Source organism: Vigna angularis, chromosome 3, assembly GCF_016808095.1.
Source record: "Vigna angularis cultivar LongXiaoDou No.4 chromosome 3, ASM1680809v1, whole genome shotgun sequence".
In the NCBI taxonomy this organism is placed as follows: Eukaryota; Viridiplantae; Streptophyta; class Magnoliopsida; order Fabales; family Fabaceae; genus Vigna; species Vigna angularis.
In genome coordinates, this window is record NC_068972.1 from 13,789,026 (window position 1) to 13,805,555 (window position 16,530).

General features: G+C 35.8%; 3 protein-coding genes across 3 annotated transcripts; 2 read left to right on the forward strand and 1 right to left on the reverse strand.

Annotated features, from left to right (window-relative positions):
* Nucleotides 1-152: 152 nt before the first annotated feature.
* On the reverse strand, nt 153-2,046 carry LOC108323106 (F-box protein PP2-B10). The gene is made up of 3 exons (XM_017555451.2): nt 1,655-2,046; nt 1,428-1,546; nt 153-799 (listed from the first exon to the last, which is right to left on the reverse strand). Exons 1-3 carry the CDS (start codon nt 1,910-1,912, stop codon nt 376-378), a joined length of 801 nt encoding a protein of 266 aa, XP_017410940.1. The 5' UTR covers nt 1,913-2,046; the 3' UTR covers nt 153-375.
* A 5,948-nt stretch (nt 2,047-7,994) lies between these two features.
* Nucleotides 7,995-8,546, forward strand: LOC128195797 (receptor-like kinase LIP2). The gene is made up of 2 exons (XM_052874470.1): nt 7,995-8,188; nt 8,362-8,546. The coding sequence occupies exons 1-2, from the start codon at nt 8,056-8,058 to the stop codon at nt 8,544-8,546; spliced, it is 318 nt and encodes a 105-aa protein (XP_052730430.1). The 5' UTR covers nt 7,995-8,055.
* A 76-nt stretch (nt 8,547-8,622) lies between these two features.
* LOC108323078 (receptor-like kinase LIP2) lies at nt 8,623-10,309 on the forward strand (the record flags this gene model as incomplete). The annotated part of the gene is made up of 3 exons (XM_017555420.2): nt 8,623-8,824; nt 8,950-9,338; nt 9,443-10,309. Coding segments are annotated over 3 exons (1,341 nt in total), but the record flags the coding sequence as incomplete, so codon positions are not given.
* Between the last annotated feature and the right edge of the window lie 6,221 nt (nt 10,310-16,530).

Below are 16,530 nucleotides of genomic sequence, written 5' to 3' on the forward strand. Positions count from 1 at the left end.
TCATTAGGTGGTAGAAGTTCTTAGAGATAAACCATGCAAACATCATGATAGTTAAATCATCATATCTTTACAAGGAAAAATTGAATATGATAATGAACAAAATTTTTGCCAATGACAGATCATAAAAGCAATTTCACAGTCAACACACTGTATTTTCTTGATATTCCTTCTATGACAAACAGACGAAAACATGATTATTTATTTTAAGATCTCTCAAATCACATATTTAAAATAAAGAAACAATTCAACAAGCTCATTTTTGTAAGTTAAATGGAAAGAACAATACAGGAACAATAAAAACTGTGAATGTCTCAAACCACTCTAGCAAACAAGCATCCTTCCATCTTTCATCTCTGCTGATAGGCCTAACTAAAATTATCGAACATGTTTAGGCCTAACTTCAATTCCTTCAAGAATGAAACCGTGTTTCCACATATTGCTGGTTGTTTCATTGATTTTCATATGCAATTCATCTTCTTCCATGCCTGAATTGAAGAACTCTCCCATCTCAATCTCCAGCCACCCATCTTCTCTCTCACTGGGACGTTGCAGTCCCAGGAAAGTGTCATCCAGTTCGTCATCTTCTAAGCTGGGATCCAAACAAACATTTTTGAAACTGCTACTGCCTCCGAGAATACCTACTGATAACTCCACAGGACGGTGGTGGAATCCGCTGGCATCGATCATCTTGAACACTAGAAAAGCTGCGTAGAGAGTGTTTGGGGACAAGACACGGATGTTTATCTTCCCACTGATCTCTAACCAGCACACAGCATAAAGCCTCGCAACTTCTTCGAACCTGCATGCTTGGAAGGCAGCAACACAAGAACCGCACCAAATTAAAGACAAGCAGAACACTTAGAAAGAATCAAATTCATGACAGAAATAAGAAATTGTTCCGGTTAGATCTTCATTTATAATGAGGAGTTCATGATCATAAAGCAAAAGAAAATGCAAAAGAAATAATGATGGCATGAATAAAATATGTAAAATGGCTACCCTCAAATATAATAGCAAGAAACAATGAATACTTCCATGGTGTGCATGATACCTAAACATACTTTATTTTTTCTTTTTTCAAAAGATACGTATATCAAATCGCATATACACATCATCAGATGTACTCTTACTCATTATCAACTATTAGACAACAATCTAAAACTAGCAGACGATCACACAGTAGATTACCGTCCAGAGACATAATCTAGTAATGAGTCTTTCACGCTTTTCTCTTTCTGATGCAATGTAAAGTGAAATCTCACGATACTGCTACAACTTTGAGGTACAAAGACTCCTAGTGATGTGGAGACTAAACAAAAAGCAGAGTATTCTACAGTAATTGAAGCTTCTGTAATCGATACATGCTCTGATAGCTCCAATCAGATACAGAAACAGTAAAAGAAAAGGAAAAGTGAACAGAAGCAAACCTGGACTGTGGCAGGTTTGTCCATTCCCAATATTGAGAAGTGCCACCCCATGTAATGTTGAGATCTCTAGCGGAAAGCACGAAACACTTCTTTCCACTCCTCTTCTCCAATTGAAAACTCTGCATGAAGAAATTCAGTGACACAACACAACACAGTAACACTGTCTCGTTTCCCAGACATTAGATCAAAATTAAGCAGGACGATGAGAGGACGGTTACCTAGCGTACCTTTTTACCCTGATCGATGATTGTGGGGTTGTCGGAAAGAGCATAATAGAGAGCTTTCTTGGAGGTAGAGGAAGGGATGGAGGAAGAGGGAAGGAAAGAGGAGAGATCGGAAGGGATAAAACGATCCCACACAGTGTCGTATTCAGAAGCAGAAGCAAAGGCCTTGGAAACGAGGGAGAGGTTAAGTACATCTGCAGGAGTAGCAGCGTAGGATAATATCTCTGCGATGCATCCTTCAGGCAACTCTTGCTCCTTCATCCTCTTTCTTTTGGTTCGAGAAATCAACTATGGAAACTCAAACTTCAACATGGGTTTGCTTATGATCCTTCATTTCCTTCTATCTCATCAACGCCCAAGTCTTCTTCGTCAACTACTGACTCAGCCTTTACATTAACTCTCTCAAAATATAATTAATATAATTGCGTGTTCTTTTAGATTTTCTTACCATGTTTCCAACAACATCCTTTGACGTGTTCCTATCTTCTCTCATTTAAATTTCACACCAATTTTTATGTTTTTTCTCTTTTTATAAATGACACCATCTATTATTATTTTTAAATGAATATTCTTTAACTTATATTTTCAGTTTATGACTTTCAACCTTTATATTTTTTACGAAATAGCATTAAGTTCTTTTATTTAAACTTAACATACGACTATAACCTGAATAAAAAGTTGTAAAGATAAAAGTGTAATTTTAAAATGTGAAAATTAAAAAAAGTTATGATCACAAAAAAATTGAATGTATTATATAAAAAAAAAAACTTGTGTTTTCACAAAGTTAGAATTTTTCTTATAAAAGGTATATTCTTGAAAAAAAAATATTTTAGAGCAAAAATAAATAATTATAAAATATACGATTAAGTTTCTTAATTTTTTTTTGTATTTTATATATAGTTTTAGTACAAGTATAAATGTAAATATAAGTAAGAAAAATTGTAATTTTTACTTTAAATTTATGTTTAAAAAGTTAATTTGTTTATATATATATATATATATTATATGTATAAATAAAACAGATTGTTAATTTATTTAAATATATTTTTAGTTTATTAATTTTAATGTGAAATTGTATTTTATTTTTGTGTTAAACTTTAAATCATTTTTATCTTCAAACATTATTAATAAATGAATGTAATGATGTTAAAGATTTGTTGATATGACAAATATAATAGTATATCCCTCTCTAATTTATTAATAAATCTATAATAATATTTTTTTAAAATCTGTCTATGATTGAATTTATTGAAGATCCATTAGTAAATTTGTCGATAGTATTAATTTTTAGAATTAGTTAGTAAGTTTATAAGTAAATCCGTCACTAATATGATCATTAAATTTAATAAAATATATATTTATAAATTAATTGGAGATAAGTGATAAGAAAAAAAAAGTGAAGATGAGAAGTGACGACAATGGCATAATGGCATAACAACAAAATAATGGTAGAAGTCACTATGAAGGAAGAAAAGAAAGAAGAGGCAAAAGAAAAGGGAAAAAACAACGAAGAAAAAAAAATAGTCAGGATCATTAGAAGATGAAGAAAGAAAGAAAAAAAGAATTAAGTAAAAAACCAAATTGCTATATTTATTAATAAATTTTATTAATGATAATAAATGTTTCAATAATTACAAATAAATTTTTTCTGTTAGTAATTAATGATGAATTATTACTGGTAAATTTGAACTATAGATAATTATTGACAAATTAAAAGAATTTACGTTGAATGTTTTACACATGAATTTTTTTGTTGTTAATAAACTATCAATAAATATGATTTATTTTAATGATTATCGAAATTTTTTGTGTATTGATAATTCTGTTTTTCTTAATATCCGTAACCAGGAGCCTTCTCTCGTAAACACGACGCTCTTCTTTCAAATACTTATAAAAAAATAGATTAAAAATTGGGCATAGATTTTTATATTAATTTGTCTCTTCTACTAAATTTATGTTTTAATTAAATTTCATTAACTCTTAGACAAGTAAAAATATTTTTCTCACTACAACAGCTGATTTTTGTCATAGAATATTAAGGACTTATAAATAATAGATTTCACAAATTTATTAACTTTAAAATTGAAAGTCTGTACATGGTGGTGGATGGATAAGTCTTACGAATATTTCCCTCCATATTATTATTGCCAATTTTTGAGTAATTAGCATAACCTTTCATTCACCAACTGGTGAAATTTCTAATTAACTCCTTTTATATCTTAATTAAAGAAAATAACCTACGAATACAGTGAACCAGATATAAATTAATAGATTAAATAACTAAATATTTTTAGTGAATAACAAAAAAATTAAGAATGATACTTTTCTATATATATATATATATATATATATATATATATATATATACACTGAGCAGCACAAATTCTTTTAAAGATCCTTAGATAGCAGATTATGGACTATATTTATACACATAATACAATTTTGATTTTACAATTAAGTTGTTAGAGAGCTAAATTTTAACCTTCGTTTTTTTAAATTTTATTAAAATAAAAGAAGAAAAAGAATAAAGAAGTTATATGTTTTTGTAATTAGAAATTTTTGAATTTAATATATTATACTTTTGAAACAATTATTTATTTGTTTTTATCTATTAAACAATAGGAGATGGGAATAAAAATTAAGAAATGAAAAATGTTTAAGTAGATGAGATATGATGAAAATTGTTTTAATTTTGTATATGAAAATAATCAAGTAGTGAAATTACTATATAATAAGATATGATGAAAATTAGGTTATATTTCTAATTGTTAAAGTAATTTTATGGTATGTTTGTTAATACTCAATCATTTAACAAGTTCCATTTTGCTTATTTGACATTAAACTCTAGAGTCCGACATTAAACTGGATGGATTAGATGGCCAAAATGACCATGGTGGACAAGTTTACGGCATGCCCTGGATGGATCGGTTGGCCGACCAGGCTTGTGTGGCCAGGCTTGTGTGGCCAGGATGGACTGACTTGATGGTTTTGGACAATCTTGCCTAGATGTCCGAGATGAACTTGTTGTCCAAGATGGTTGTGTTGACTGACTAACAAGTGGACAAACTAAAGTAATGGTCGAAATGGTCGCGATGGGTAGACTGTAAGAGCTCGACATGGAGGAAGCCAGTTTGGAGAGCTCGACCTAGAAGGTATGATAGGACCATGTCTAGGAAAGAATACAATATTTTTTGAATTTGAATCCTCAAGAGGCACAACAAAAATCTTTTAGAGAAGAATGCAAAATAAGACAAAGATGGGAACACTTCAATCTAGCATATAGATAAGTAAAGTGAACATTCACCACAAAGATGTTAATCTTTGATAGGAATCTAAGTTCTAATTCAAGGATTAAGAGAATCATCTATCAAAGAATGCAAATGCATATAATATGACTCAAAAAGTCTACATATGTATTTGGTGTCCCTATATAGACACAAATGTTTAAAGCACATGAAAAACCTTAAAAGAAAGTCCAAAGACAACGAACCTAAAAATAACTTGAAAAAAAAATAGAAACATATTGTTTGCAATTAAAACAAAATTACAAAAAAAAAATTAATTGCCTAAAATATTGTATAATTATGCTCCAAGCCATAATCTTCATGTCCATTGAATTCCAATCTTCATAGAGTATCATGACTCTCTAGGAGATTTGTTTTTCCAACTGTTTTCTCCTTAACCTTGTCATAGGTCATTTGAATTTAAATGATTATTCTTCAAGTTTTCTTCTATAATATAAATGGATAGTTGTCTATCAAGTTCGGCATGTAGGAATTTGATTTGGAGAAGGTTGGTCTGTAGAAGCTCGACTTAGAGGAAGTTAACTTTGAGGAGCTTGTACTGTTGGAGCTTGACATGTATAAGCTCCTCCTAAAGGAAGTCACCTTAGAGGTGGTCAGTTTAAACAACACTAGTGCAAAAAAAGACCTTTAACGTCACCCTTTAAACGTTTGACTCTCGAATATCCAACGTAAAAAATGACCGGTGGCATTTTCGTAAATAAAACAACTATTTAGACGTCGGTTATGGAAGGGTCAGACGTCTAAATACTCATATACGTTGGCTCCTCCGAATAGACGCCAAAACTAAACGAAAAAGTTAAAAAATAATAATTTTTTATTCTATTTAGATGTCTGTTACGAAAGGAACCGACTTCTGAAGCACTTTAGACGTCTGTTAATTGGGGGAACCGTCGTCTAAACCCTAAATCCAGAAATTTAAAAAGTCACTTTTTGACTCCATTTAGACGTCTGATCCCGCCACTCCGACTTCTAAAGCACTTTAGACTTCTGTTAATTGGGGGAACCGACGTCTAAACCCTAAATCCAGAAATTTCAAAAGTCATTTTTGACTTCGTTTAGACATCTGACCCGTCAATCCGACTTTTAAAGCATTTTAGACGTCTGTTAATTGGGGGAACCGACGTCTAAATTTTGGCATTAAAACACCGTGAACGCGAGACAGCCGTTACGCGCACTCATTGTTCATCATCTTCGTCGCGTTTTTTCTCTACGGGTTACGCTTTTCAGGTTCGTTTTCTCACTTTTGCACCATTTTAAATTAATTTTACTCCGACTACATCACTCTTTGATGCATTATCTTTCATTTGAACCGATTAAAATGTGTTTTCGTTGGGTTTTGGTGCAGTTATTCTCGTGTCTTTAGGCGGCGTTCTATGGCGGTGATTTCTTGCGTTTTGTACTCCTCCAATTCCCTCCACTGTGTTTTTAAAACCATCCAATAAAAAAAATGTACAATACATTCTCTTCAACTAAAATATAAAGTTGTAAACTCGAATCACCATGAGTCAGGAGCAACCTCAGAGACGTCTAACCTGTATGGATCGGACGTCTATATAGACGTCGTAGGTCTGACGTCTCATTAACGTCACCCATATAGACGCCGGACAGAGATCAGACGTTAAAAACCTAAAATTACAGACGTTTAAAGTCTTTTTTACACTAGTGCAAGTTAGTTTGTAAGAATTTGGTTTGGAAAATTCAACCTAAAGTAGAGGAAGAACGAACATATAATACAATTATTTTAATAATAACATCAATAGAACTTAATTTTTATCATATCTCATTTGACTACTTTATTATTTTTATATTCAAAATGAAAACAGTTTTCATCCTATCTCATTCTTATGCATTTTTCATTTCTTAATTTTTATCCAAATAAATAAAAATATATATATTTCCATAGTATAATTTAACAAAATTCATATATATATATATATATATATATATATATATATATATAAATATTTTCTTATTAAAAAAATATATTATTTTTTTAATTTTTTATTTTTATAAAAATAAAAAGAAAAAAAAATAATTCAGAATTCAGTTCCGTGGGAATCGAATTTCAACATGTATTTTAGTCAGTATTTACAAAAACGAAGATTTGACTTCTCAAATATCAAATTCTAACCTAAGTACTATGTGTGTCTGTAAATGTACATTGCAATGCAGGAAATTTTAAAAGAAACATGTGTTACTCATCTGGAAAAGAAATCTACTTTTTTTTTATCTTATGCAAATAATAAAGAAATGCAATATATAATATTAGATAAAAACCATTTTCTTACGACGACAACGCAAATTAGTTTAACACGGGGAGGTTCATATATATATATATATTCACGGTAAAATATTATTATTTGCTTTTATATTAGACCTTTTATTAATAAAGTTTTTTCTTATCCGATGTGTGACTTGTACCGAACACAAAACTATATTTTTATGAAATTATGTTATTCTTTTACTAAACATACTCTTTTACGAAAGAGAAGAGAAAAAGAAAACCTTTTTAGGCTCTTGTATGGTTGAAATCAACCACGTAAAAAAAAAAGACATGTAGCTGTTGATATTGACCAGATTGACAAAAAAAAAACGATAGCCATAGGTATGTATGTAGGTAAAATAGTGAAAAGTCAAAAAATGACCATAAATAACCAAATGAAAACAAAGGAAACGGTTCTCATTAACTGATTTTATCCTAAAAACTGAAACTTGACATCCACATGTTTTGGAATCCATCTAAAACGACACCTCTCCCACTTTTTTCTCATTGCAGGAGATTAACCTTGTAGTTTATGCATGATTTCGCCAGCCTTTCTTCCTCCTCTGGTCATCTCTCACCCTTCTTGTAGTCTCTGCTCCTTTCATAGGACAAGGGTCCTTCAATGTTCTTTGGGGGGCCCTAGTCCTTTAGTTTTGCTACTTTTTATTCATTAATTCAACCTATAGTTCATACCTATATTTATATGTAACTGAGAGAGATATTTTTGTCATTGTTTCTGGGTCAAAGTATATTTGTTGAGAAGGCTTTTGTCAAATTTCCACCATAGTTTCTTCCAGGTTGTTTATTTCGTATACACATTGTAAAAGGTTATAAGCATGAATTGCTTCCCTTGTTGTGCAACTAAGAAAAGCCTAAGCAAGAGAGAACACGATGCTCCACCATCACCACCCGAACCTGCACCAGCACCAGCACCAGCACCGGCACCGGCACCAGCAGCAGCAGCAGCAGGTAAGATGGATCGATTTGATAATTAACGAAAGATGAGGGTTAATTTATAAATCATAAGAATGGCTAAGGTTGACAGAATATAATAGAGGCTTGGCATGAATGAAAAATTGAATATGATAGAGGTTTTATTCGCGACTTAAAACATTGTGGTACGTGGTTCCATTGGCATGCAGAAATGAAGAAACAAAAATCCGATGATCAAATCTCAGTTGATCCTGAAAATATTAAGGTAAAGGCTTTCACGTTCCGTGAGCTAGCAACAGCGACAAAGAATTTCCGACAGGATTGCCTGTTGGATGAAGGATGTTTCGGGAGAGTATACAAAGGAGTAATTCCTGCCACCGGCCAGGTCATATAAAGTCTTTGAATTCTTTCTTTTTCTTTGAAGTGCGAAAATAAGTTCTCAATAATTTCTGATTTCCTTTTTGTTTTCTTTGGATCCATCTCTCCAGGTCGTGGCCGTGAAGCAACTCGATCGAAATGGGATCGGTAAGGAAATTCTGGATGCTGTTTCTGATCTAAGTCTGTTGCAGCATGAGAATCTGGTAAATCTCATTGGTTATTGTGCCGATGGTGATCAACGTCTTTTGGTTTACGAGTTGTTTTCTGGGCGCACTCTTGAAAGCCGTCTTTTTGGTAATTACCCTTTTCATGCTTTACTCGATATCTTTTCATCAGATTTTTTATGCATGTTCGATGTTGGTTTTCTGAGTTAGAAGCTTCAATCTAAAACATAGAGAGCACTTTGGGTTGTGTGGCAGAGAATAAAGAGGATGAAGCACCATTAAACTGGTTTGACAGAATGAAAATACTAGCGGGTGCTTCAAAAGGGCTAGAGTACTTACATGAGAGTTCGGACCCTCCAGTTATATTCAAGGATTTGAAAGCGTCGAGCATCTTGGTGGACAATGATTTCAAAGTTAAACTACGTGATGTTGGAATGACCAAGCTTACTGGAGACAAGATGAATAACGGACCTCCAAGACTTATGGGGAACAATGGTTACTGCGCTCCGGAGTATGTAAGAACAGGTCAAGTCACCAAGAAATCAGACGTCTACAGTTTCGGAGTTATCTTGCTGGAGCTCATTACTGGACGAAGAGCCATTGACACCACCAGACCAAATGAAGAGCAAAATCTAGTTGCATGGGTAAATTGTTTTTTTAACACTCTCTTTTGGATGCTGTTTATATCAGAATAATGAGGTATCGTGTAATTTAAGGACAAGGATGTCTGTTATATGTGATTGTGCAGGCAACCCCCTTGTTCAGGGACCCGAAGAGATATCCAGACATGGCGGATCCGGTTCTTAAAAAGAATTTCCCAGATAAAGATCTGAATCAAGTTGTTGCAATAGCATCCATGTGCTTACAGGAGGAAGCAGAAGCTCGACCTTTGATCAGTGACGTTGTAACTGCTCTCAGTTTTCTTTCTGCTGCTCCTGTTGAAGCACCCCGAAAGAGTAGTGCTGGTGAAAGCGAGAGTGGATCAGTATCCAGAAAGGGGAGCCGTAGATCATCAGTAGATACTGATGGCCGACTTCCGCCGGTTTCCTCTAAAAGTAGTCGCAAAGGCAGCAAAAAATCTTCACTGAAACTGTTAAGCCAGAAGGTAAGCCAAAAATCTTCTGAGGAAGATTTAGGGCAGAAGAGCAGCAAAAAGTCCTCCAAGAGCAGCAGAAAATCTTCCCTGAGAGGTTTAAGCCAAAAGAGCAGTAAAAAATCTTCTAGCAGAAAGAGTAGCAAAGAATCGGAGGATGGAAGCGTTTCCTCAAGCTGCCGTAGCAGCAGTTTGGCATCAGATGATGAAAGGTCTGTGTCAGCTCGTAGCAGCATGAGGCTATCACAAGCGAGTGATCAATCTGACTCCAACTACAGCAGCAGAAGGACAGAGGATGCGGACCATAACTTACTAGACCGTGCAAGCACCATGGAATCTGATGTGGGAAGTGGTCACCCTTTTGACCAAACTAGCAGCAGTGGATCAAGCGTTTACTCTCGATAAAAAAAATATTATCAACCTTGGTTCCTTTGTGATCATCATCATGGACAGCCATGCTTGTTCTTTATTACGTTGATTTCTATTTTTGTGCCGCAGTCTGGTTGCTAACGCAACCGTTCGTTTGAGCTATATATACAAGATAACAAGTGCTCTTCTATAACTTTTAAAACTGATTCTTCAAAATCAACCATCCTTAATATTTGTCTTTGTTCAGTAGGCCTATATCTATTGTTTCAACAACTAGATAGTAGAGATATTATGAATTTCACTTGTGCAGCTGTTGCTTGCTGCTATTCCAAGTGAGATTCCACCCTGTTTTATATCTAAATAAATAAACTGAACTTGTATATCAATGTTGTTATAATGGGTGCGTTACAATTAATCCTGTGTAAACCAACGTTCTGTGTTACTACCAAAGGAAATATGTTCATTGTAAAGAGACTTGGCAGTGGAAGAATCTGATGCTTTTATTGAAAATAGATGTCCAACTTATATACATTCCTAGGAAGCTATTTACAGAAACAACAATCCTATATACAGAATAATGACCTAAAATGATTCCTAAAATCATGCTAATTTGATTCTCTTGATTGGCTTTGATTTGTTGGACAAATCCCGCATGATTGGATGCACATCTTCACAATTATTGCTGATATCAGTATATTTTATATTTATGACTGATATCAGTATTGAATTGCAGATGCCTCATTACCCCCCCTCAAGTGGGTGTATGAAGATCATGAATACCCAACTTGCCAAGGAAAAAATTAAATTGAGCACGTCCAAGAGCTTTGGTGAGAATGTCAGCTAACTGTACTCGAGTAGAAACATAGGAGGGTTGAATGATACCTGCAAGAATGTCATTGCGAACAAAGTGACAATCAACTTCTATATGTTTAGTCCGTTCATGAAAGACCGGGTTCTTGGCGATGTGAAGCGCAGCTTGGCTATCACAAAGGAGCTGCATAGGTTGCGAATGAGATATCCCAAGACAATGTAAAATGCCTTTTAACCATTTGAGTTCACACGTAGTAGTGGCCATGGACCTGTACTCAGCCTCTGCAGAAGAGCGAGAGACTGTGTGTTGCTTCTTGGTTTTCCAAGAAACCGGGGAATGACCAAGAAAAACAATCCATCCAGTGAGAGAACGTCTAGTTAGAGGGCATGTAGCCCAATCAGAATCACACCATCCAGAGAGAATTAGATTGTTGTCTTTGCGTAGTAAAATCCCTTGGCCTGGATTTCCTTTCAGATATCGAACGACACGCAAAGCAGCATTCCAATGATCCTGTTTCGGTTGTTGTAGAAACTGGGAAAGCATATGAACACAATATGATAACTCTGGTCTCGTAAAACATAAATAGATGAGACGTCCAACTAGACGCCGATAACGATCGGGATGAGAGAACACTGGTCCATCAGCAAGAGCCAAATGATGATTCTGTTCTAAAGGTGTCGCAGCAGGTTTTGCCCCAAGCAGACCAGTTTCATGGATAATATCTAACGCATATTTTCGCTGACAGAGATAAATGCCGGTACTAGAGCGAGCAACCTCAACCCCAAGAAAGTATTTAAGAGGGCCCAAATCCTTCATGTGAAAACAAGCATGTAGATATGCCTTGAAGCGACCAATTGCAGCATGATCATCTCCAGCCACAATTAGATCATCTACATAAACTAAAACAACGAGATGGATCCCGTGTTTGTTCAACACAAAGAGGGAATAATCACATAGAGATTGGACAAATCCGTAAGCCTTGAGTGCATGACAGAGTTTAGCAAACCAACAACGAGGCGCCTGTTTAAGTCCATAAAGAGACTTTCTGAGTTTACAAACCATACCTGGTTGAGAAACAGTGAAACCGGGTGGTAGCTTCATGAATACTTCTTCTTGTAAATCACCATGTAAAAAGGCATTATGCACGTCCATTTGGTGCAATTCCCAGTTTTTTGCGGCCGCTACGGCTAGGACAATGCGTACAGTTGCCATTTTAGCCACCGGTGCAAAAGTTTCCATATAATCAATTCCTTCAACTTGATGGTTTCCAAGAATGACTAATCGTGCCTTGAACCTTTCGATCGTTCCATCAGATTTCCTTTTGATCTTGTAAACCCATTTGGATCCAAGAGCTTTTTTTTTAGTAGGTAGCGGCATCAGCGTCCAAGTTTGGTTGTCCTCCAATGCATGAATCTCATTTTGCATTGCTTTATGCCACCGGGGATCTTTCATTGCTTCCTTGAAAGTCACGGGTTCAGTTTCCTGTGAAAGAGCTGCAAGGAACACACGATGTGCCAAAGAGAAGTTATGACAATTCACATATTGTGTGATGGAATAAGGAGTACCTGAGGATGAAGATGGTGAAGGCAAACGAGCAGATGGGCTTAACACGTGAATTTTGTTGGTGACATAGTCCCGTAAACGGAAGGAAGTCTTTTTGAGTCTACACCCTCGACCCAATTGTTCATCCCCTTGAGCAGAAGTATCTTGTGAGTGGCTTAATAAAGGAACCATTTGCGTTTCATGATCCACAAGTGGTGTGGTGATACATTCCAAATTGCTGGACGAAGGCACCGTGGGCACGTCATTAACTACGGGTGTTGTGTTGGTGCAATCTGCACCCCCCCTCACTTTGAGGGTCCCATCATGATCAGCTGTAGAGTCAGGCATCTCTTCTCCTTCATAGTCTAGGAGAGTGTCGGTGTATGGGAAGTCACAACAGACTCCATTCTGTTGGTGAGCATATGTCTGAGTGAGAGGAAATTCGTGTTCAATAAAGTGGACATCACGAGAGACAAAACTTTCTTTGGTTTCTAAATCAAAAACCTTCCATCCCTTTTTTCCATAGGGGTATCCAAGGAATATACACCTTTTACTTTTGGGAGCAAATTTATCACCGTGTCTGCCTTTATTATGTACATAGCATAAACATCCGAACACACGTAAATGTTGAAGAGATGGGGGTACCCCGTAAATCATTTCAAAAGGAGTCTTTCCATTTAGTACTTCCGAAGGAGTTCTATTAATCAAATAACCAGCTGTCAATACACATTCACCCCAAAAATCAATTGGAAGATTACCTTGGAATCGAAGTGCCCTGGCAACATTTAGAATATGTCTATGTTTCCGTTCAACTCTCCCATTCTGTTGTGGTGTGTGGACGCATGAAGTCTGAAATATTATTCCCTGTTCTGAGAAATAATTTCTCATGCAAAGAAATTCGGTACCGTTATCACTTCGGAAAAATTTCACCTTTTTATTAAATTGTCTATTGACTAAAGCAAAGAAGTTCATGAGGAATTTAGACACTTCCTTCTTATCAGCAAGCAAATAAATCCATACACCTCGGGAATAATCATCCACTATAGTCATAAAATAATAAGCACCGCAAGACGAGGGATTTCTATAAGGACCCCATAAATCGCAGTGTATTAAATCAAAAGTTTCACCAGCTTTGTGGTTACTAGTAGGAAATTTTTCTCTTGACTGTTTAGCTCTAAAACACACATCACAATTTTTATTCACCAATCCTTCAACCTTAATTTTACTAACAGTTGGAATAGATTGTGTAATCTTGAAAGACGGATGTCCCAAACGTTTGTGCCACAAGTCCACTTGATTCATTCCGTCCACCATGTGAGTTTGTATTCTTTCAACTCCACAGAAATAGTAAAGCCCATCTTTACGTTTACCCGCTCCAATCAGCATCCTCGAAGTTCGGTCCTGTAAAACACACAGTTTATTAGTGAACTGTATAATACAATTTGACTCATCTGACAATTGTGACACAGATATAAGATTGCAGCTCAATTTCGGGACAAAGAGCACATTGGTAAGTTTTAGCCTTCCTCCTAGGTACACTGTGCCTTCCTTTGTAGCAATTGTATGTGCTCCATTCGGTAATCCAACCGAACATGGTACAATATCACGTACTTTGTGCATCTCTTTCATACTTCCAGTCATGTGGTTAGATGCCCCGGTATCAATAATCCATGAAGTATATTGAAATGTACCTGTCATCTTTTCATTAGGGTCCACCTTGTTCAGCATGTCCATCAACTTTTGCCATTGATCAGAAGTCAATCCAGTGAGACCAGCCTTGTCTGCATCTGTTACAAGTCTAGTTGCACCACCGTTTGTACTTGTCTGTGCAGCATTGGCTTTCACACCTATTTCTCTTCCTCGCGGCACCATCCTGCTCTTCCCACTAGCTTTCCCGTCACTTTTTGGCCTGTCCCCCCACCACTCGGGGTATCCGATCAATTGGAAGCAAGCATTGACATCATGTCCTGTTCTGCTGCAGTTTTTGCAAATCTGAGATTTTTCTTTGGTCTCCCCGCAGTTTCTTCCTTTAGCATGTGCCACAAGTCCCACAATCTCACCCCTTTCCTCCTGTGATCTAGTTATTGTTCTGACACGTTCTTCTTGAATTATAATCGAGTATACTCGATTCAAGGAGGGCAAAGGATCGCTTGTGAGCAAACTTGAGCGCACGGTTCCATATATGGCATCATCCAGGCCCATAAGGAATTGATGCACTTTTCCTTCTTCTCTCCGCTTTTCCAGCTTAGTGGGTATATCACAAGTGCAACCAGTACATGTGCATACTGGTATTTGCTCATAGTTAGCCAATTCATCCCACAAGATTTTCAACTTTCCGTAGTACGCAACTATGTTCATGCCTCCTTGCTTGCAACCTGCCAATTCTGACTTGAGTTGATGTATCCTCGGACCATTAGCAACCGAGAATCTTTCCTTGATATCATTCCACAGGTCCTTCACATTTTCCGCGTATGAAATCGTAGATCGCAGGCTTGGCTCTATGGTATTGAGAATCCATGAAATCAACATAGATTGAACTGTCCACCAGTCCTCAAGTTCTGTTGTCCCTTCTTTCGGCCGTTCAACCGTGCCTTCAACAAAACTCCACTTTCTTCTAGCACGCAAGGAGGTTCGCATGGCACGAGCCCATTCCTCGTAATTCTCGCCTCGCAATTGAACTTGAGTGATGATGTTTCCTGGATTATCATTGGAATTGAGATCATAAAGGGAAAGCACACGTTTCCCTTTATTATTAGACTTATCTCCATTGTCAGCCATTAGTTTGATCGAGATTTCAACGTGCCAGAGGTCTTGGCTCTGATACCATAAAGAGACTTGGCAGTGGAAGAATCTGATGCTTTTATTGAAAATAGATGTCCAACTTATATACATTCCTAGGAAGCTATTTACAGAAACAACAATCCTATATACAGAATAATGACCTAAAATGATTCCTAAAATCATGCTAATTTGATTCTCTTAATTGGCTTTGATTTGTTGGACAAATCCCGCATGATTGGATGCACATCTTCACAATTATTGCTGATATCAGTATATTTTATATTTATGACTGATATCAGTATTGAATTGCAGATGCCTCATTACATTGTGTTACAGAACACGGTAAAAATTATGTAGAAATGGATTTTTCTTTCTTTGGGTTTGGTCCCTAGTTGTTTCCAAAATACGAATAAAGGAACCACGTTTCCTACCAAAAACAGACACTAGCCGTTCAGTTTTGAGGATTCTAGGAAGGAATTTGGCTGTGTTGGTGCTCTACTGCATCGACACTAATGGCTTCTCATATACGAATTTGTTTGCTTCCGTAGATTGTAGGACTGAATTTGGTGACAGAGAGTTAGAAATGAAACCAATATTATACACTAACAAACTCTTTACAATCATAATCTTCTACCATTTCTTATCCAATTTAAAACCAATATAGGTCTTACACATTATAAGAAATTATTAGGAGCTGGAATTATATAATGACAGAATTTTTTACAGTTAGTTCTAAATTCTATATTTAGTAAACATAATAAGGTAAACAGTATATAAATAAAAACAACATTCCCCGAACATCATATTTTGTGTATTGTATTATTTTTTTAATCTTTTTTTAGATACTTATATTCCTATTATAATCTATTACCGTGAATCGATAAGGCGGTACACGCGGCTTTTTTTTTCTTTTCCTTTTATCACGGTTATAAATAGTAGGGTTAAATATGTTTTTAGTTCCTTAACTATCAAGCGATTTTGGATTTAGTCCTTATTCGAAAGTTTAATTTATTTTACTCTTCTTAGTTTTGAAACTCTTATAATTAGTCCATAAAATTCAACGACGTTAATTTTTGTTTGATGTGACAAACGGCGAGCCCACCATTGATGTCACTGTGTGTCACATTTTTATTTCTCTTTTACTCTTCAACGGAGCAGCGTCCACCGCTTCTGACACCGCGCCGCAACTGTGCCGCCACCGCCCACACCGTCAATGCCGCAAAGCCTTAACGAATTGTCA